This window comes from Enhydra lutris, unplaced genomic scaffold (genome assembly GCF_002288905.1).
Source record: "Enhydra lutris kenyoni isolate GAN:26980312 unplaced genomic scaffold, ASM228890v2 scaffoldscaffold7, whole genome shotgun sequence".
NCBI lineage: Eukaryota > Metazoa > Chordata > Mammalia > Carnivora > Mustelidae > Enhydra > Enhydra lutris.
In genome coordinates, this window is record NW_019154091.1 from 22,039,097 (window position 1) to 22,060,184 (window position 21,088).

General features: G+C 38.0%; 1 protein-coding gene across 7 annotated transcripts in view; it reads left to right on the plus strand.

The window, feature by feature from the left end:
- Positions 1–11,018: 11,018 nt before the first annotated feature.
- Positions 11,019–21,088, plus strand: part of LOC111141992 (protein phosphatase 1 regulatory subunit 12A) — a 142,943-nt gene continuing 132,873 nt past the window's right edge. For 3 of the 7 annotated variants that reach the window (XM_022494906.1, XM_022494910.1, XM_022494908.1), the window contains exon 1: positions 11,272–11,508. In XM_022494906.1, coding sequence (XP_022350614.1) covers positions 11,272–11,508 — 237 coding nt within the window. Of the gene's footprint in view, positions 11,509–21,088 lie in introns of all 7 variants that reach the window. The other 4 variants (XM_022494905.1, XM_022494907.1, XM_022494909.1 and 1 more) reach the window with 4 other exon arrangements.

Genomic DNA, 21,088 nt, shown 5'->3' on the forward strand with positions numbered 1-21,088 from the left:
GGACTTCATCAAGATCAAAAGCTTTTGCACAGCAAAGGAAACAGTCAACAAAACGAAAAGACAACTGACAGAATGGGAGAAGGTATTTGCAAATGACATATCAGATAAAGGGGTAGTACCCAAAATCTATAAGGAACTTATCAAACTCAACACCCAAAGAACAAAGAATCCAATCAGGAAATGGGCAGAGGACATGAACAGACATTTCTGCAAAGAAGGCATCCAGATGGCCAATAGACACATGAAAAAGTGTTCCACATCACTCAGCATCAGGGAAATACAAATCGAAACCACAATGAGATATCACCTCACAGCACTCAGAATGGCTAAAATTAACAAGTCAGGAAACAAGTCAGATGTTGGAGAGGATGCGGAGAAAGGGGAACCCTCCTACACTGTTGGTGGGAATGCAAGCTGGTGCAGCTCTGGAAAAGAGCATGCAGGTTCCTCAAAAAGTTGAAAATAGAGCTACCCTATGACCCAGCAATTGCACTACTGGGTATTTACCCTAAAGATACGAATGTAGTGATCTGAAGAGGCACGTGCACCAGAATGTTTATAGCAGGAATGTCCACAATAGCCAAACTATGGAAAGAACCTAGATGTTCATCAATAGATGAATGGATAAAGAAGATGTGGTATATATACATATAATATAATACTATGCAGCCATCAAAAGAAATGACATCTTGCCATTTGCAATGATGTGGATGGGACTATAGGGTATTATGTTGAGCAAAATAAGTCAATAAGAGAAAGACAATTATCATATGATCTCCCTGATATGAGGATTTTGAGAGGCAGAGTGGGGTATTTGAAGGGTAGGGAAGGAAAAAATGAAAGAAGATACCATTGGGAGGGAGACAAACCTAAGAGACTCTTAATCTCACAAAACAAACTGAGGGTTGCTGTGGGGAGGAGGGATATGGAGAGGGTGGTTGGGTTATGGAAACTGGGGAGGGTATGTGCTATGGTGAGTGCTGTGAATGTGTAAGCCTGACAATTCACAGACCTGTACCCCTGGGGCAAAAATACATTATATGTTAATAAAAATAATTAATGCAAATAAATAAAAATTTGGGGTTTTTTACATCATTAATTTGTTGGGTTTTTTTGTTTGTTTGTTTATTTGGTAACATGGTGCATAACAATAGAAAACTAATAGAAATAGGCAGTATCAGCCTGTTACAATCAAGAATGCTGTTTCATGTATCCACTCTTGGCCAGGGGACTTTGATGGATAATTCCAGGACTCTGTGCAATGAAATAAGCAATACTTCTTTCTTTCCAGGAAAAGCTATGCATTACTATTAACAAAAGGGGGAAGGCAGGCCAGAATGGTGAAATTTTAAAAATTAAAAAAAAAAAGATGTTCACCACACCATGCATGTGTGTATGTATATTTGTATATATACTTAATTTAGAAGAAGTCAACTGATTTTCTACATATTATTTTATATCTAATTGTCCTCCAGTTTTTTAGTATTAATTTTTAACTACAAGACTCCACTGTCTTAAGAGCAGTGTTCCAAGTCTTCATTGATTTATCTTAAGTTATGATGGTGGGGTAGAGATAGATTTTTTTCTGTAAGTTCCAAGGTCATTTAGTCTAGCCAGACCACTCAACTAAAGCATAATTGGGGACAAGCCAGTATGACATGCCTAATGTTCAAAGATGCAATTAGAATGGACAAAGGGACAAAGGAAGAAAGTAGCAAGACACACAGTTCTCACCATTCCATTAACTTCCCTCTACTACTCCATTCAAATTCACCTTCCCAATAGAAAAAAAAAGGCATTGTCCATTCTGATCTAAATATATGAGTGTTTGGGTGTCTTATCATTGCACTGATGATTTTTCATTCTTTGAGAATTTTAAAATGAGACAGGTCATATTTTAAGCCTTAATTAGCCAAGATCTTAATTCTCAGCTTGTGCCAAGTATTGATTAAATCTGCTAATAGCAAGAATGAGTCACAGGATAAATACTTGAGGAGGAGAGAAATGTTTCACAGATGAATTAAGCCTTCTTCACATTTTATCTAGGGCTAGCTGAGCTACTCTGAATAATTCTGTGTGGCCCTTTTACAAATCCTTCCATCATTCCCACCATTTTTATGGTAAATATGTCCCCTTTTCATATATAAGACCTTCTGTGATAAGGTTACTATTTTCCCAGCTTTGTATCTTGTTATGACTTTCTTGATGTTTCGTGTTCTGGTACTATTAATCTGTCCCTCTTTCTGCCTTTATGCATGTAAAATTCCCAATCCTTACCCCACATCCCCACCTCCTTCTCACACGCACATCATGTTTGTGCCTAGCCAATTTCTATTCTTCTTTGAAGATGAATTACCTTCTCAAAGATTTCCCTGATAGGCTATGCCTATCTGCCCCTCCCCTCAGCCCACTAAAGTACACACTTCAATGCTTTCAGAGTACATACTGCTTTATCTCTATCCCTTCCCTTACCCTATAGGATGATATATACACATAGTGCTTATAACAGGACAATAGAAACTTAGTAAATTCCGTGTAAATATTAGCTCTCATCATCATATTAAAATTACCTGTTTCAATATTAGTTTCTTCCACTAATGTGTAAACCCCTTAATCTAAAAAATACAATATCTTATTCATTTCCTTTAAATTAGTTCTTAGATTATTGGAAGTGATCAAGGAATGCTCACTGAAATGTAATATGGTAAGGAACTATTATTTATTGAGCCCTATGTCACGTAAGATTTCTAAAATAGTACCAAAGAGATGACCCTGCTTTAATTCCTTGGAACCTATAAATATGATGGGATATCATCCCTGTGATTAGGCTTTGTTATACGGTCAGTTGACCTTGAAATAAGGAAATTGGCTCATTTCAGCAGCTTTTAAAAGCAGACACCTCTCTCAGGTTGGTGGCAGAAGGGGAAGTCAGAGACAGAGGAAGCAAAGCATGAGAGCCAGCACTGTGGCTGGTTTTGAAGATGGAAGGGACCAGGCCTAAGAAACAGAGAAGCTTCTAGGAGCTGAGAATGATTCCCTATCTACTGCCAGCAGAGAAATGGGACCTCAGTCCTGCAACTGCAACTTGTATGGGCTCCCAACAGCCTCCAGATAAAAGCCCAGCTCAGCTGACACCTTGTTTTCAGCCTTGTAATACCCTGAGCATAGAACCCAGCTGAACCCACTTGGACTTGTGATCTGCAGAATTACGAGATAATAAATGGGTATTGTTATAAGTTGTTACATGTGTCATAATTTCTTACAGCACCAATAGAAAATGAGGTCCATATGAACTATATGCAGAACTCCTTACACAAGTATTGGGACTGATTCTCACTTAAAGATTCCTCCTTTTTTCTAATTTTCTATAAAGAACTTAATTTCAACCTTAATACCTGGGAACTCTATATTGGTCTTTCTTGGTGGTCTTTCACCTCTACGAGGCTGTCAGATTTCTGAGATGACAGTATACAGTGCTACTGTGGTCATCAGTCATGTTTGCACACTACTTAATACTGGCCCGCACAATCTCTTCAGGTAGCTTCCTGACATTCAGGTCCCAGCTAGCGGTAGGTTTACTGTCAAACTTCAGGACCTCTCACTTGAATGGGGCCCTTCTAAGGCCCTATACTTAATTATTTGAAATTGTCCATTTTTTTTCTTAAAAAGGAATCACCAAATTGTATAATGCGAAGCACCATAAAACCGGGATAGTCCCTCAGCTTGGAACTTTCCTGATTAACTAATTAAAGTAATCCCTTCTTCCCTACCCCACAAATTCCCCCCAACTGCCAATAACTTCAGACATCGTCTTTTAGTTTCTCTCTCATCTGCATTTTTTCCTTTACTACACTCAACAATGTGTGAATTTATTTATTTATGTAAAATGTGTTCATTTTCTGTCCCTACCCAGTAGAAAGTAAACTTATTGAAGGCAGGCATCCGATTTATTTATTCCTGTATCCCCAGAACCTAGAATAATGATTGACTGATCAACTTCAGGTCTACCAAACTGCTACTGCCTTAGTCTATTCGGGCTGCTATAACAATATACCATAAACTAGGCTGCTGAGAATCAATGAACATTTATTTCTCACAGTTCTGGAGGCTGTACCTTAAGATTGTATCTTAAGGTTGAGGTCCAAGAGGATTCAGTGTCTGGTGAGAGCTCCCCTCCTGGTTCATATATGGTCATCTTTTCACTGTGCCCTCACTTGGAGGAAGGGATAAGGGAGCTTTCTGGGACCTCAGAGAGCACAAATGGGCACAAGTGACCTAACCAGTTCCCGAAGGCCTTACCTCCTAATACCAGGACCTTGGAGGGTAAGATTTCAACAGATAATGGGTGGGGGGAGGACAGATATTCAGAACATAACACTTGCCAAGTTTGGGCATAGCTATGTTTGGCTAGGGAGATTCCCAGGCATAGGTTCTGGCCTCTCTGGTGCAGCCATTCAGCCTGGTGCAGCCATCTCAGATCCTGTCACACTCCAGGGACATTTCCAGGGATCAGGTAGCAGATCCTCACTGCTCTAGAGACCCACCAACATCTTTCTCATCCTTTTAGCCTAGGCATCACTTTTTAATTCTCAGTGAGGTCCTTTTTTCCCATGACAGTACCCAAGGGTAGATTGGGAAGACTGCTCTGCTTGGTTCCCCTTTCTCCACCCCAAATGAAACTAATAATTCATGATACTATGAATTAACAGTGTTCTAGTGAAGATAAAATTCAGAAAAAATGTTTCTGTTCATATTGATCTACAATACTATGTAAATGTGGCTTCCATAAATCTCATAGCTACCCGGCACACTACTTCCAACCAGATTACTAGTCTTAAAGTCTTTTAAATAGTAATCTGGGGGTGGCCATTTCAAGCTAGGAAGGAAAGTGTTTTGAAAGCAACTTCTGCTTTTTTTCCCTGACACAAACAACCCCTGAGGCAAGGAAGAAGAGTGTTATCAGCTTAAATGAGGGAAGGAAAAGAGGCAAATACAAGAAAAGAAACAAAAATCTCAATTTTTCTTGCAAACATTATTCATTTAATCTGAAAACCACCACTTCAAGTTGATATATTATTCCCACCCACCCCCCAACTGAGCATAGTCATTACCAGTGATGCTGTGTCTGTTGTCATTGCATGTCCATTCTCACTATTATTCTGCTATGAATGTGTTTTTTTAAAGATTTTATTTATTTATTTGACAGAGAGAGATCACAAGTAGGCAGAGAGGCAGGCAGAGAGAGAGGGGGAAGAGGCTCCCCGCTGAGCAGAGAGCCCGATGTGGGGCTCGATCCCAGGACCCTGAGATCATGACCTGAGCAAAGGCAGAGGCTTAACCCACTGAGCCACCCAGGCACCCCTGAATGTTTTTTTTGAACTCTGGTTTCTGGAGGAATTTGGAAGCTTTTGCTATGATGTGAGTTGAAGCACATTTGAATAAATCCCTCAGATAAAAGCCAGTGCTCCAAGATGGAGCTCATGAACATAAACTCTCCTTTCAGATGTTGGAGCAGAATTTAGTGGCTCTTGTAATTTCATTGCTACGGAGGTGACCCTTAGCTGTGAAGTTCCTGTCATGTTTTCTCCTGGAGCTCATAGATACTCTCATATAAATTGGCCTTCCAATGGCCTGCCTTGACACCTGGAGGTGGGTGTGTCATGAAGGCCCTTCTTGTAATCCTCACAAAAATAATTATAATTATTATTATACATGGTAATTAAAGTCAGCCACTGTTCCCCAAAGTGTGAGACATGTAGACTGGTAGTACACGAAGTAATTTTAGATAGATAGTTCAAATGCCAGTGAAGCACTTAGCAAAAAGGCTATTCTCTTTTCAATACACTTTAATCTTTACGATTATATTATGTAGAAAAATAACAGGTTGATGCTAATATGCCCAACACTTAACAATCTTCCTGTTTTAACAAATTGAGAGGAGGCCATGGGCTGGGAACCTAGGCAGGTAACCTAACTAGTATAACATTTTGTTTTTATTGCATTTGCTTTTAAGGTCTTCTTTTATTTATGTCAGTTGGAAATGTTTTTCACTTACAAAAGTGACACAATGTTTCCTTTAAAGTAAATCTATTTCCAAAAATAAAACTAAGTTTTTAAATTTTTTTTATTTTTTATTTTTTTTTAGATTTTTTTATTTATTTGACAGAGAGGGATCACAAGTAGGCAGAGAGGCAAGCAGAGACAGAGAGAGAGAGAGGGGAAGAAGCAGGCTCCCCGCTGAGCAGAAAACCCAATGCGGGGCTTGATCCTAGGACCCCAGGATCATGACCTGAGCCGAAGGCAGAGGCTTTAACCCACTGAGCCACCCAGGCGCCCCAAAACTAAGTTTCTTTAAAAGGTTAAAGGAAACATTTTAATAGTATTTGTGGTTTCTGGATCAGGCAAAAATCATGACAAAGTTTGGGGAACACTAAATTGAGAAATTCATATGAATGGCCATGCGATGTTCTGACACTGACCAAGATACAGGTTGTAAGTCATGTGCATTAGAGGCAAGTCATCATTTTTTAAGCTCTATTTCTGTACTTAAATTTGTTGCCAGACATTCATCTGATTGCCTATTTATGGGCACCAGAGCAGCTTCATGAGAATATCAGCCACAAGTAAATGTCTGAGGTTATGTTCTTGGGATGAAGCCAGATGTGACAGAGCATTTACCCTGAAGAGTTAAAAGCAAGATGACTTTCAGAGTAGTGAGCCATTGGGTCTGGGGAGTGAGGCTAACTTTTTAACCCAGAGTCAAGGCAAGGGATTAGATGCTATGACCTAGAAATCATGGTTGATCTAAAAGTAGAGTCTGAAGCAACTTAGGGTGATTTGGGGTTGGTCCCAGTCAACAATCTGGGAGGGACTGAATATCTTACGATGCTAGCAGATTGTAAACTTTCCTTTAGGTTCCTAAAAACAACATTTGGAAGGATTGTTATATAGTAGAAGAGAGTCTCGACCATGTGTAGAGTATAGGCGATGAGACCACACTGCCTTGTTGACTATTCTATTCTCAACTGTATAAAAATTAGATTTTCAGATTTGAATTAGGGATGAGAACTTAAATGTATGACTTTACTTATCAATATCTTACATACACTTTGTACCAAAATATATTTCCAGTTGTATAATAAAAGTTAATATGGAAAAAGATTCACTGAACAGAAAGTTGGTTTATAGAAAATTTTAGCATCCTAGATTATATTAGTAATACATACCTTCAGTATTATGAAGATTGTGAAGGCTCACAAAGCAATGAGCTATAATTAAGCAAAGAAACAATGTGGATCTCAAGAGTTTTTAACTATTTTCTTTTTTTTTAAAGATTTATTTATCTATTTTGGGAGAGAGAGAGAAAGAGAGAGAGAGCGTGCAGCAGGAGCTGAAGGAGAATCTTCAAGCAGACTTCCTGCGGAGTGCAAAGCCCTAAGTGGGGCTTGATCTCAGGACCCATAAGATCATGACCTTAGCTCAAACCAAGAGTCAGATGCTTAACTGAGCCACCCTTAATTATTTTCTTTAATAATTAGAGATTAACTTCTTTTGACATGTAAAAAAGCTTTTTACTATCTGGCAATTCACCAATCTTTTACTGAACAAAAGGCTAATTCTGAAATTTTTATTTTTTGCTTGCGTTGACTTAAAAATTTTCCTTTTCTTGTTCTATGTTCACATATTACAATATAATCGAATATATTTTCAAGTTTAGATTCATTCATAAGTAAAAAAATAAATCTCCACATTGTATAGGTTGGTACTAAGTTAAGGCCATACACACAAAAGCTTTTGTGCCTTTGTTACTATATTCTCTAGTTGTTTTTCTTTTTATTTGTCAAAGTGAGGGGTGGGGGAGAATGAGAGCACAAATTAGGGGGAGCAGCAGGCAGAGGGAAAAGCAGACTCCTGACTGAGCAAGGAGCCCAACACAGAACTCAATCCCAGGACCCTGGGGTCATGACCTGAGCAGAAGGCAGATGCCCAAACGACAGAGCCACCCAAGCGTCCCTCTCTAGTTGTTTTTCTAATAATAAACTTGACTATAAGTGTAGTATCATATTATTGCTGGACTCTTTAGGTAATGGTACATCAGAGAGAACAGAAAAATATCTAAGCTTCATGTGAGTAAGCATTTAAAATAAATTAATCATTTAATTAAAAATTCTTCAAGTTGATCATAATTAACAAATAAGTAAATGGTTAGTAGGAATATCTGTGGTGTAATTAGGCTTTTAAAAACATACAGGGGTCCCTGGGGGGCTCAGTCATTAAGTAACTGCCTTCAGCTCAGGTCATGATCCCAGGGTCCTGGGATAGAGCCCCACATCCGGCTCCCTGCCTAGCGGGAAGCCTGCTTCTTCCTCTCCCACTCCCCCTGCTTGTATTCCCTCTCTCACTGTCTCTCTGTCAAATAAATAAATAAAATCTTAAAAAAAAAAATCAACCATATTCTTGGGGGCACCTACCTAGCTCAGAGAGCTGAACATGTGACTCTTGGTCTTGGTGTTGTTGAGTTCAAGCCCATGCTGGGTATAGAGATTACTTAAAAATAAAAACAAAATCTTAAAAAAATATATTCCCTCTTGACAACTTCCTGCATGTAATTAAGACCCCAACATGACTGATGATTTGTTGCAGCAAAGGAAACCAGTAACAAATTAATATAGTTTAATATTTATTTTGTATTTTCCTTTCTTCTGCTTAAAGTTTGAAGTTCACTCAGCTACTAAGGTATTGTGAAATGATTAGCTTTCTGTTGTTTTTTAAATAAGAAGTTTTGCCTCTTCTGGAATTAGCCACAGGTCTTCAGTATTAATTGAATAATACCTTTAAAAAAAATCCTCCTTATAAGGCAAAGCAGGGGGCAGTTTAAGACTGCTTCCAATGAGATTAACATGGAACTTGCTGTCCATTAGAGCTGGGGAAGGAAAGCTAAACTCAAAGAAATTTGCATACAGTAGCCAAGGTGGGTTTTTGTTTTTGACTGGTAGACTTTGGTAACTGATACTTAGCTATTTATGGTTTATTAATAAACTATTATTTTATTAATTCTACATTTTGAAATACTTGAATCAGAAATAGCATACTTCCCATCAAACTCTTGTCCACATGAAAACTTGAGATACCAATCTGTATTTCAGAGCACTTTTAAGGGCTACCAAATAGACCATAACATTCTTGGGAAATAGTAAGGATAAGTTTGTCAGTTTTTCTAGGTAGACAGAAGGGCTGGCAAGGCAGTTCTCAGATTCCACTCCTTTATTATAAGAACTGATTCTGGAGCTCTTAAAGTGAATAGATATTTTATATTTTAGCCCTAACAGTTCTTCAGCTCCTATTCAAAGGTCTGATATTAATAATAAAATATAAAATAATAAAATATTTTATATTTTAGCCCTAACAGTTCTTCAGACCTATTAAAAGGTCTGATATTACCATTGGTGCATTTTATGCATATTACACTCATTTCCTATTTCTACAATATTTCCAGAGAAAATATTTTTATCCTAATTTGGGTTCTATTATTATCCTAGTTTTTGCATTTGAGAAAATTCAGTCTTACAGGCAGGTGGGTTCCTACTTGCATTTTACTCAAATATTCTATTTCTCAGTATGATAAGCTGCAGTGTAGTCTACTAGGGGATAAGAAAAGCTTAGTTATTTACTGCTGCATCCCCAACATCTAGAACAAGGCCTGCCTGACCCAGTACAGGTGCATAACATTTGCTGAAGGAACCCTAATTCTGCTGCTGAGTAAAATTAGTTAATTAGATCTTTGGGGAATCAGTCTAGATGATTCTAAAGCCCATTTAATAGTAAAGAGTAATGACTTGTCTTACTTTGGCTCCAAATATTCTAAAAACATGTAGTGGGTTAAAACAATGGAGTGTTTAAAAAATATATGTTGGTGGAGACTGCCAGTAGATGGCTTGAAAGACTTCAGCTATTGTTACAAGTCGTGTGTGTGGTGTCAAACAAGACAAAAAGATTTTTAAAAACCCTTTTAAAATGATTATAATGATTTACAAAGTCTTGTGGGGTTTTTTGTTTTGTTTTGTTTTTGCTTTGTTTTATTTGTCACGTAACTTCAAAAGGTGATTTAAATATCTCATTAGGGCCAATGAATCGCCAGTGCCTAGAACAACGACCGGCTCATAGTAAATATTCAATAAATACCAACTGAATTAATTGCGTAATATTAACATTTCTTTGAACCCCAGAAGCAGCTGGGTCTTTACCCATCCTTAGAAAGCGATGGTGCAGGAACCAGAAATCCCTTAAAAGGTTACGACCAGTACGAGGCTGAGTTAAGCCCATTGGTAATACAAGGCAGGCTTAGAGCACTGAAGAAAGGGTGAGAGGACCCGAAATACAGAGAAACAACAACAAAACAAAGTAACAAAAAACAAGCATAAGAGGAAAGATGTTTCTACAGTGAAGGTTGGCAGGAAGCCGCCGCAATCAACCGCAGGTCAACCCTTGTTATGAGGCGGTCACCTATGACTGAGATCTGGGTAAATGCCACCAGAACCCTCGGCTACAGAGGCCCCACTTTTGAGAGCTTCTATCAATACTGACAAGCCCAAGTTTATCCGAGTTCCTCAGAAAATCGCAAGCGCCTAATTTCACGTCCTATCCTCCATTCCATTCCATCCATATAACGCAGCCAATAGGAAAATCCTCCGCCCTGAGCGAACTACTCTGCAGAGCTCAGACAGCCCTGGAGGCGGGTCGGCCGGGTAAAGTCGCGGTACCGCCCGACTGTTGGCCTCCGGAACCCCAGGAGCCCTCAGCCAAGCGGCGCAACCTCCCTTCCCTGTCTCCGCCCTTCCAGGTAGGTCCCAACCCCCAGCAGCTCGGGCGGCCTGGACCACACCCGCTTCCCTCCGGTGGCCCGACCGCCCCCGCCGCAGTTCGCGGGAGCGCTCTTCCTGGGGCGGGCACAGGACTAGGACGCATGCGCACTGGCCGAAGGGCGCCTCCCTGTCAGGATCTCGCGAAGTTACGTTAGATTGGCCGCCGGTGACGGGTGGCTGGGCCGGGGGCGGGAGGGCTTCTGGGGTAGGAAGGGAGGTCCGCTTGGCCGGGCGCGCCGCCCCAGTGCTCTGTGGGATACTGGAAGTCTCGAGCGTCTCCTCCCGGTTCCCAGCCCTCCTCTGGCCCGCACTCATAGAAACAGTCACACACCCCCTGCCTCCCCTCTCTTCCCTCTCCGCCTCCCCCTTCCCCCCCTCGCGATAAGAAGACCCGGCGGCAGGAGAGGGGATGAAGATGGCGGACGCGAAGCAGAAGCGGAACGAGCAGCTGAAGCGCTGGATCGGCTCCGAGACGGACCTCGAGCCTCCCGTGGTGAAGCGCCAGAAGACCAAGGTGAAGTTCGACGATGGCGCCGTCTTCCTGGCTGCTTGCTCCAGCGGCGACACAGACGAGGTCCTCAAGCTGCTGCACCGCGGCGCCGACATCAATTACGCCAATGTGGACGGACTCACTGCCCTGCACCAGGTCTGTGCACCCTACCGCCGGGTCTCCTGACCCTGCGGGTTCTCGTCGGCCTCCCGCTGGGGCCTTCTCTCCACCCTCGGCCTCTGGAGGCTGGGGGCGGCGGGAGACTCCCTGCTGCGGGGTGAGGGGGCGGCTTCCCGCGAGGGAGGGGGAAGAGAACTGGTGGAGGGAGGGCTTCTGGCTTGAGGCCCCCTTCAGACTAGTTGATGTTGGTGTTAGGAACCGGGTGATTTCCGGGGCAGAGGAAAAAGGGACTGTGATCGGCTTGGGGCCCCAGGGCCATTTGTGGACGTGTGTCTGGGATTCGGGGTCGAGACGGAGTGGGGTGTATTGGGGTGGTACCTGGGCCCGATGTCAGTGATATACTTGGACGACGAGGGATGCTAAAGAAAACGACCGACAAGGGGCATTAGGGACACTTGAGCAGATGGACGTCTTTGGCTTGTAGGTGGGCATTGAATTTACTGTAGTTTTTAGGGCTTGATTACAAATGATGATGATAATAATAGTAATCAAGAGTTCTAAGCCGAGTGTCTGAGCGGATGATTTCCTGTTTTCTCCTTTATTACTCTTGGTCATTGGGGTGGGGGAAATGGGGTGTAATTAGCTGATCTGCTCCGGATGAAAGGGAGGGGATGGAGGTGGGTAAGGTAAGGAAGTGTTCAAAAGGGCTTACCGAACGCCGGACCCGAATGTGCTGAAGTGTCTTTGGGAGAAGAGTTTGTGGCAGTGTCAGAGATCCTCGAGCCCCACGTCTTGGGGTGTGCACTGGGGTTAGAAAGAGAAGAATAAACACTGGGCACGGTTTTCAGAGCCGATTACCAAGCTCTGATTTTCCTTTTGGGGGTGATAAAAAAGAAAGCTGTTCACAAACTTTTCTCAAAATGGATGCTTTGTGCATGTTAAAGTTTTATAGTAGCCTGATTGGGATCTCTCAGTGTTAGCCAAATAAGGAGAAACTATTGGCAATCCAGAGATAATGTTGCTTTGCCTTTAACAGGCCAAAAGCAACACAACCACGTAGAGTTCTGCATAAAAAGCAATCTTTGAGTGATGGTAATAGGTGACAAGACATAGACTCTTTCCATTTTTTTACTGGGCAATTTGGAATTACTTAGAATCTGACTTAATAGCAATAGCTTCCCCTTACAATGAAAAGATTTGTAAACTATCTCAACGTTACCTTGGTTGTATGTGGAAGATCATAGCTGTATTTTATTTAAGACTGTAACAAAAACTTGTTAGAGTGGTTGAAACTTAAGGCTCTGTATTTTATGAATATTGCCTTGCTGCCTTTTTAAAAGGTGTGTGGTGGCATTTTCCTTTTACTGCTTCCTGTTTGGTGAAAGATGACCGTTTTAAGTTTTATTTAATTGAATTCTCATATCAAACTTGGCTTATAGCCTTTGTTTACAAAGTTGACTGGATGGATTGAAATGACTGACAAATTGCTCGACAGATCTGGAATTCAGAATGTGGCACCCAGTAAAGATACAGTGCGGTCTGTAGTTCTTTTTCTGTTCCATGAATTTGGAGTCTTTAATGTATAGCATACTTTTTATTTGGCTGAGATTTAAAGCATAGCAAACTCTAGATTCTAAAAACATGGTATGGAGAATGAAAGAAACTTTTGGCACTGAAAATGGTAATGTAGTTATGTAAGATGAAGGATCTTTCAAGTGCAATTTGCACGATTTAGTATGGAATTAATTTTGAAAGACACACTTATTGTATGCTGAGGTCAAGGTACAATTGGATAATGGTTTACATCAATATGTTTTATTAAAATTGTCAGATAGAAATTTAAAGTTATCACACTTGTGGAGGAACCCAATTGTATTGGCTTGGGGAAAGAAGAAATTTTCTAATGCTTATATTAATGTAATACTGGCCTAGGTGGGAAGAGAAAATACATATAACAGACTTTTTAAGTTTTTTTTCCCCCCCCTCTCAGTTTGGACATGTTGCAAGAATTAGTTTACTTCTCAATGTTTTCCTGATTAACTGAATTCAGTAGTTTGACAACATACAGGTATAGCCTTTATTGGGTATTTTGTTTTACCTGACAAGCTTTTAAGCAAAAGTTTAAAAGTTTGTGCATAATCATTTGCACAATATTTTTTTGTAATTTATCTGCACATTCCTTAAGTCCCTGAAGCTATAGTCTTTAAAATACCAAGTACTAAAATTTTTATCATGTTTTCTCCACTCTCATTTCTTTTTTATCAACTCGTACTTTCCCCCCTGTTGGGACTTTGCGAACAAGGAGTTCATTTTGGGCAAATTCAAGACGACAGATAGTGAAAGGCGGTAAATAAAACTTTTTAAAGAATCTCAAGAAAATTTTAACCTTTTAAGAAATCTCTTGAATGCTGCTTGTTTTAAGTACTGAAATTATAAAACCTAAAATTGACCCACTGATTTAATAGCTTGAATAGTGTTTTTTTAGTTTAACTTCTCAAAAAAGCATATAATACCTAAAATGTTTTTGCTAGATTATTGATTAGTCTTTGGGAATATTCACTTATCTTTTTGGTTTTAATCAAGTGTCTTAAATTTCACTGTCAGAAAAGTTTTAGAAACTTTACAAGCCATAAATACATTTAATCTCATATTGTACTTCCATTTTTAATGTAAGCAGCTTATATTTAAAAGTTTATTGGTTGAATGTGCCCTCTCATTAGAAATTACAAAAGCTACTTAATTTTTAGCTGTTCTTTTTGTATAGAAATATGTCATCCATATTGGAGAAAAAGCAGTGTTCTTGTCAAATTTCCTGTCTTGGTCTATGGAGTAGCCTCCCTCTCCTCCTGACTCCCGTAGCTAGAAAACAATGCTGAACAGTATTGAAGCTGAAATAAACTTCATTTTCTGGAACTGAGGTCTAGAGTAGATTTTCACTTTAATTGGTGGGCATTAATCACTTCTGATTTTATAGGTACCTGGTTGAGTTTTCTGCCTTGTGATCTATATCTGTATTTCAGTATACATTATAAAGATTTTAGAAGAGTAATAGAGATTTCTGTAGAATGCTTTGTTGCTGATTACTGCTGATACTGGTGTGCATAATGCAGGACTGAGATTTCTTCCAACAACGTTGAGTTTAACCTTCGATTTTACCTTAAAATCTTACCTACTTACTCTGTGCCAGTAACTATCAAGTTGATTTCCAGTTCTCGCCTTTCTGCGGAGCTCCAGTCCCTCGTTTCCATTTTTCTAGTGATGATGTATTGATGTAGAATGAAATATTATTCACTGTGTTGTGATTTTATATTTAAAAATGTGTTTTTAACTAGTAATGTAGTAAATAGAGGTTCACCGCCTCAGCCATAGAGTAGCAATTACTGCATTTACATTTAGCTTTGTGATTTCTTCAAAGGATTCTTACTCAAACATGGATTTTCATAGTTAGCATTCAGTTTTATACTCTTTTATCAGGTAACATTAGTTTAGATACATATGTATATATATTTTTATTTCCTTAGACTTCACCTGTATCCTTTTTTCAGTCTGAGTATTTTAAGTTGTTAGTTTTACATCAATATCAGGAATTTCTTTGAATTCAACCTGAAATAAAACTTAAATCTTTCTTCACCAAGCCTGCTCTTCTCATTGATAGCTCTGAATCTTTTAATGATGTCATTAATCTCTGGATCAAGTTTTAAACATCTCAGTTATTGTTTAGTCATCCCCTTGTCTACATATATCCAATCAGTCTTCACAATTGCCTTTTCATCAGTTCTTTTCCTGGCTACTCTCATTATCAACCTAGTTTATACCATTATTACTTTATCCCTGGAGTACAGTAATATGTTAACTGCTTTCTCTGCCTCTGTTCTGTTTCTGGTCCAATCCAGCATTCATATTGCTATAAAAATAATTTTTTTAAAAATATCACTTTCATTGTGTCACTCCTTTCCTTAAATTTAGTGTTTCATCATTTAGCTTATAACTGATGTATCTCCATTGCGTTCTGTTTTTTACTCTTTATCTTTCTATTTTCATGCCATTGGTTATGCTTTTTCTGCCACTAGACTATCCTCCCTCCCTTCTTTGCCAGTCAAATCTTAGTTATTCTTCAGAGTTCAGTGGAATTGCCAGCCAGTAGGGATCTTTCTGTTCTTTGAATTCGAATAAGAATATGGCACTGGAGAAGGACTCTCTTCTCTGGGGTGCTCACTGTATCTTAAATTTTGCCTCTCTACTGCTATTGAAATGCTTCTATTGAATACTGTTTGTTTTTAAGTTTGTCTTTCCTGATAGAGTATAAAGACCCAATTTCCCACATGTCTGTATTTCCAAAGCCGGGCACATATTAGGTGCTCACTAAAGATTTATTGACGTGTATCTTTTACCTATTATTACAAGTACAAAGCTTTATACTTATTTGTATATTGTGAGATAAATTTTAAAGCCTTCATATCCAGTACTTATTGTTCTTACACGTAGTAGAACTTAGGTGTTCATAAAACAAATGAAAATCTTTGTTGTGGATCTTCTGTGTAGATTTGTTTAAATATCTTGAGCTTTTAAAAAGTTCTTAATATTAATCCCCTTCCTTTTAAAAAACCCTAAGCCAGTTTAAATCCTGGTAATGTGTTAAAAAAATATTTATTTGAGACATTAATTTGCCACCTTCTTGATAAGAGTCTGAACTAGGTCCTATACAGGAATACCAAGGTAGAATTAGATCCATGTTCTTTGCTATCATAATTGTAAAATAAAGTTTCCTTTTACTTTTCAATAGAGACAGACTTGCAGATAAGTTTAGTATTTAATCCTTTTGCTCTTAAAATACAACTTTTATCAACTTTAAGGGTGCCATTTGAAGCTTCTTTGTAAAAATATGTGGCTCCCTTCTTGACAGTAAAAGGAGTACTTTTGTGCAGTCTTTTCCTAAGGGCTTAATCTTCTCAGCCAAGCTGTTTTCACTGAATCGTAATCTGAAATGTAACTCTCTTTAAAAGTATTCTAATAAGGCTACTTAAAGTGTTTTCCAACCAAAAGGAAGAAAGATTGGAGCAGTTGATATTGAGTCTCTTGTTAGAAAATAATGTAATTGCTATATATGAGAAATACGTTTAAAAGTGAATATAGAGTTTATTATTTATTTTTTTCGGGGGGTGAGGGATGTTAAGATCTTAGAAGAATCTATTGAATCACTTATAAATAATAACAGCAATAGCTGTTTAAAAGAGCGTGTGGTATAAATTACTCTCTATACGTGATTTTTTTTTATTAGAAAGACTGTAACACATTTTGCTGATGGCTCTTAAAACTCTTTATTGAAACCATCCTAAATCTATTAAAAGGAAAAAAAAACCCCACCTAAACAAACAAAACTTCTAACCCCTCTAAACTGGCCCCTCACTTCCTGCAAATAAATGGACAACCCTATCCATATATGGGGTGTGCTGGTTTAGGGCACCAGTGCCCACAGTGCTGCTGTTACAATGTCTTCTCTGCAGTTGCTGCCTTTGTGCTTCCTGGCAACAGTTTTGTGGTCTGACTTTGAAGTGTCATAACCAAGACCATCTTTCATTGCAAGCTGTGACTGAGCATATTCTAGTATAATCAGGTAGAAGCACTAGATGGAATAGAAGAAATTTGTTACCACATTTTACAAGTACTGTTCACATAAGAAAAGAACTTCTGCTTTAAAAAAAAAAAAAAAGAAAGAAAGAAAAAAAATGTCTAGGAGCGCCTGGTGGCTCAGTTGGTGGACCATGCAATTTGATCTCAGGATTGTAAATTCAAGCCCTTGTTGGGTGTAGAGATTACTTAAAAATAAAATATATTAAAAAAAAAAGTCTTGTTAGGTGATTTTTTTTTTTTAAAGATGACTAGAAAGATTACTTTTATGGGGGACGGAAAGTATAGAAAATGATTTTGTTACTGCTTTAACATTACTTCTTGAGGGTTCCTGATTCCCTTTCTGCCTGAAAAATATTTCCATTTTCACCCCCACTTTTCCTATGAAAGTTTATGGGGTTCCATAGTCAAGTTGAAAAGATGGAGTACTGGCATTTTGGTATACATCTTTGAAAGATGGAAGACCTCCAAAAGTTCTTTTCAGTCTATTCTGAGTTGGAGTTGGGTATTAGCCATGACTTATCAGTGTTTTATTGAGAAGTGGAATTGGCTGGTGAACATTTGCTGGGGACTTGGTATATGTGGAACACAGTGGTACATGCTTTTACAACCAATATCTCATTTAATTCTCACAGCATCCCTTCTTTCTTGCTCAAGATTGCCAAGATAATAAACAACAGAGCTGGGTTCTAACATGCAGGTTTTTCTGATTCCAAAGCCCAAACTTAAGACCATGCTAGATGTCTTCTTTTAAGTCTGAAGAAGTATTCTTAAATCTTCTAGTCATTATGATTGATTATTAGTAGTTAGAGATTTCTCAGTTAATCAGCTGAATTAAATGAATCAAATGAATTAACTGGAATCAAATGAGTCACACACTACACACACACACACACACACACAAACACACACAATATCACACAATTTTTTCTTCATCTACTTTTGTTTTAGCTAGCTAACCCCCTTATGAACTTTCTTTGTTCATATAGTAGTACTATATCTAAATTAACCTTAGAATCTATCCTAAAGTTTAGGAACTGCCAAGATTGTTTTTGACTGGTCATTTTGTGCAGAATATTTGATCAAGTGCTTTGGGAAGTTGCAAGGAAGTTAAAAAAGCAACAAAAACTCCTTCTTTGGGGACATAGAGTTTAGTCTTTAAATGTCTCTATTTTCCTTTATCCTAAAAATAATTTATATTTTTGCTTTAGGCATTTTTATATATGCATTTACTGTACATGCTTTGTTTAATGAAAAGTCACTTTTAATGAAAAGAGATAAGTTATAGGAAAACTCATATCCGGACAAAATAAAAGAACAACCTTGAGTTTGTCACTACATTTAATCTGCACTTTACTTCCTGAACAGTGATTATTGGTGTTTATAATTTGGACTTGAGATAATACATGAAAAGCTAATATAATTAACTGAATTAATTTATGAATTAGTAAACCATACTTATTAATGTTAATCATATTTGATTTTAATTGGAAGCCTTTTGTTAGTAGGAATATCCAAGTTAAAAAAATAATTTTAAACCATTTTGCAAAATTATGTTTTAGATCTTAACTTGGAAATGGCAACAGAATTTTTTTTTCCTTAGTGGTGGTAAGTGAGAGCAACATTTGGAATGTAATTTACATGTTGTCCATTAAATCACTGATTCCCATAATTTTACATTTCATAGACCTGTAAAATGTTTGCTTAAATTTGACTAAAAGAGGATAGCCTAATTTTTATTTGCCAGTGTGACCACTTTATGCTATCATCACCATTTTCATAAAGAAAAAGAATATTTTAATAACAAAAGGCTATTGTATCCAAATAAATAAAAGAAAGTGGGGAGTCATGTCAGTTTATAAAATTATTGCTGTATTAACCAGAAATTTTCTTGATAATCTTTCATGCAAGTAGAGTGAGTAATTGGGGATGAACAGATTTCATGACTCAATTACCTATGTCCTCCTTTTGGAAGCATATGATGGCACTCAGATGGTGGCAGGCCAGATCATTAGGGTACAAGTGCCTGGCCCCTGATTACCCAAGATGGAGCAAAAAGGAACTTAACTAGAGATTCACAAAACCAGTGAAAGTGATCCACCAGTTCATATTTTAGGAACCACCAGTTTCATATTTATATTTCCATAAGCCTTTGCACATGTAGTCTTCCTCTGGAATGTATTTCCTAGCTTATTTCTATTAAAGCACACTCAAATCACAAAGTGGAGACTTGCATGACCTGGGCACAGTCATTAAAAATTGTAATACGAGTGTTTATACCAGTAACTTATTTTTATAATGCTTAAAATGCAAAGGTAGCCATTGTTACAGTCAAAATTTAGCAGGATCTTAGATTTATTTTTGAAATGGATTATATTCCTGATTACCAATATAAGCAGAATTTTGCTTCATTTATGCAACATAATTTAAAAATGAATTTTTTCAAACAAATTGTTGGTTGTTGGTTTAGAAAAGGAGTCCTTAGGATACTGGCATTAGAAGCTAATTGATATTTTCAAATGATTTTAATCACAGTTTTGTATATTTTTTTCTAAATAACACTTTCACTGTGGATCGCTGTATGCCAGGATTTTCTGACCTTATTAGTATTTTGGTTGTTTATCTTTTCATTGTTATGCTGGCTAACCATAAAAAGACAAACTTGAGCTCTGTGTTACTGCCCTAAGTGTGCTTGCTCGACTAGAATGCTCTTTCATGGGTGGAGACATTCCACGTTGTCATGTGTTGTATAGGCATTTCTGAAATGACATTCGGTAGAAACCATGGAAAGAAATGAAGGCATTCCTCAGCTGTCACCTTTTTAGTAATCTGTTTAAATGCCTTATGTGCGTTGAGTGAGATACTCTGCAGGGAGAGTTTCACTTAAAAAGTTACTTTAGTTTGATTATTAAGTCATATTTGAGCTGAAGTTACATTTTTTTTGTAGTTTAATATGTTCTATAACAAAAAGATAAGGTTATAGAAAGTTTGTGCCAGTTTCTTAAATACTTGCATAGTGCCAAAGAGAAATTTTGTGAGAATGTGAATTGATAACCTCTTAAGAAGTTAACCATGTGGAAGAGTCTATTTTCCTGGATTAACTTTCAAAACACACACATACCAATTACCTTTATAGGAAACATATTAAAGTATGTACATTTTATTTAATCTTATTTTAGATGATTATAAATGTGTTCCAGTATTCATACTTTTGTTTGGAACATTTCTGGAACTCTTCATCTCCACAGTGATCTTTTGAATATTTTCAGGGTTGAAGTGTTTTTTGTTGTTTCTTTTTCTTTTCTTTCAGGAGAGTTTAATTTTGAAACTGATAGTCATTTGGTGACCAAGAGCATATGTCTGGTGAACATGGGTAATCATAGTTAATAGTGTCAGTGATTAGATGATATTTTAAAAAATGCTTATTTTTAATTGGAATATAATCATAAGGAGGCCATATTGGATTTTATTTAACTCTTTTTACATTGGACTTATGTATGCTTCAGAATTTCTTCATGTTAACCTGGCATACTCTTTGTGTTCTAGACTTCACATGAAATAAGTCAGTGTTTTAACTTATGATTTGAACATGGTGTTTCTTTGTAGATGTTTGTTTTCCAGAAAAGATTTTGATGCTGCTGTTGCCAGCTCATGACACTGCATTTCATTAAGAGTTATTGTATTTCTCAAAAGTATGTTAATTTGTACAGTTTTTCTTGAAAGATTAGGACAGATGACATGTTCAGCAGTCTATCCTTTCTGAGTACATGGAACAAGCTGCATAAAAACTGTCTCATAGGGCGCCTGGGTGGCTCAGTGGCTTAAAGCTTCTACCTTCGGCTCAGGTCGTGATCCCAGGGTCCTGGGATCGAGCCCCACGTCGGGCTCTCTGCTCAGCTGCGAGCCTGCTTCCTCCTCTCTCTCTGCCTGCCTCTCTGTCTACTTGTGATCTCTATCTGTCAAATAAATCAATAAAATCTTTAAAAAA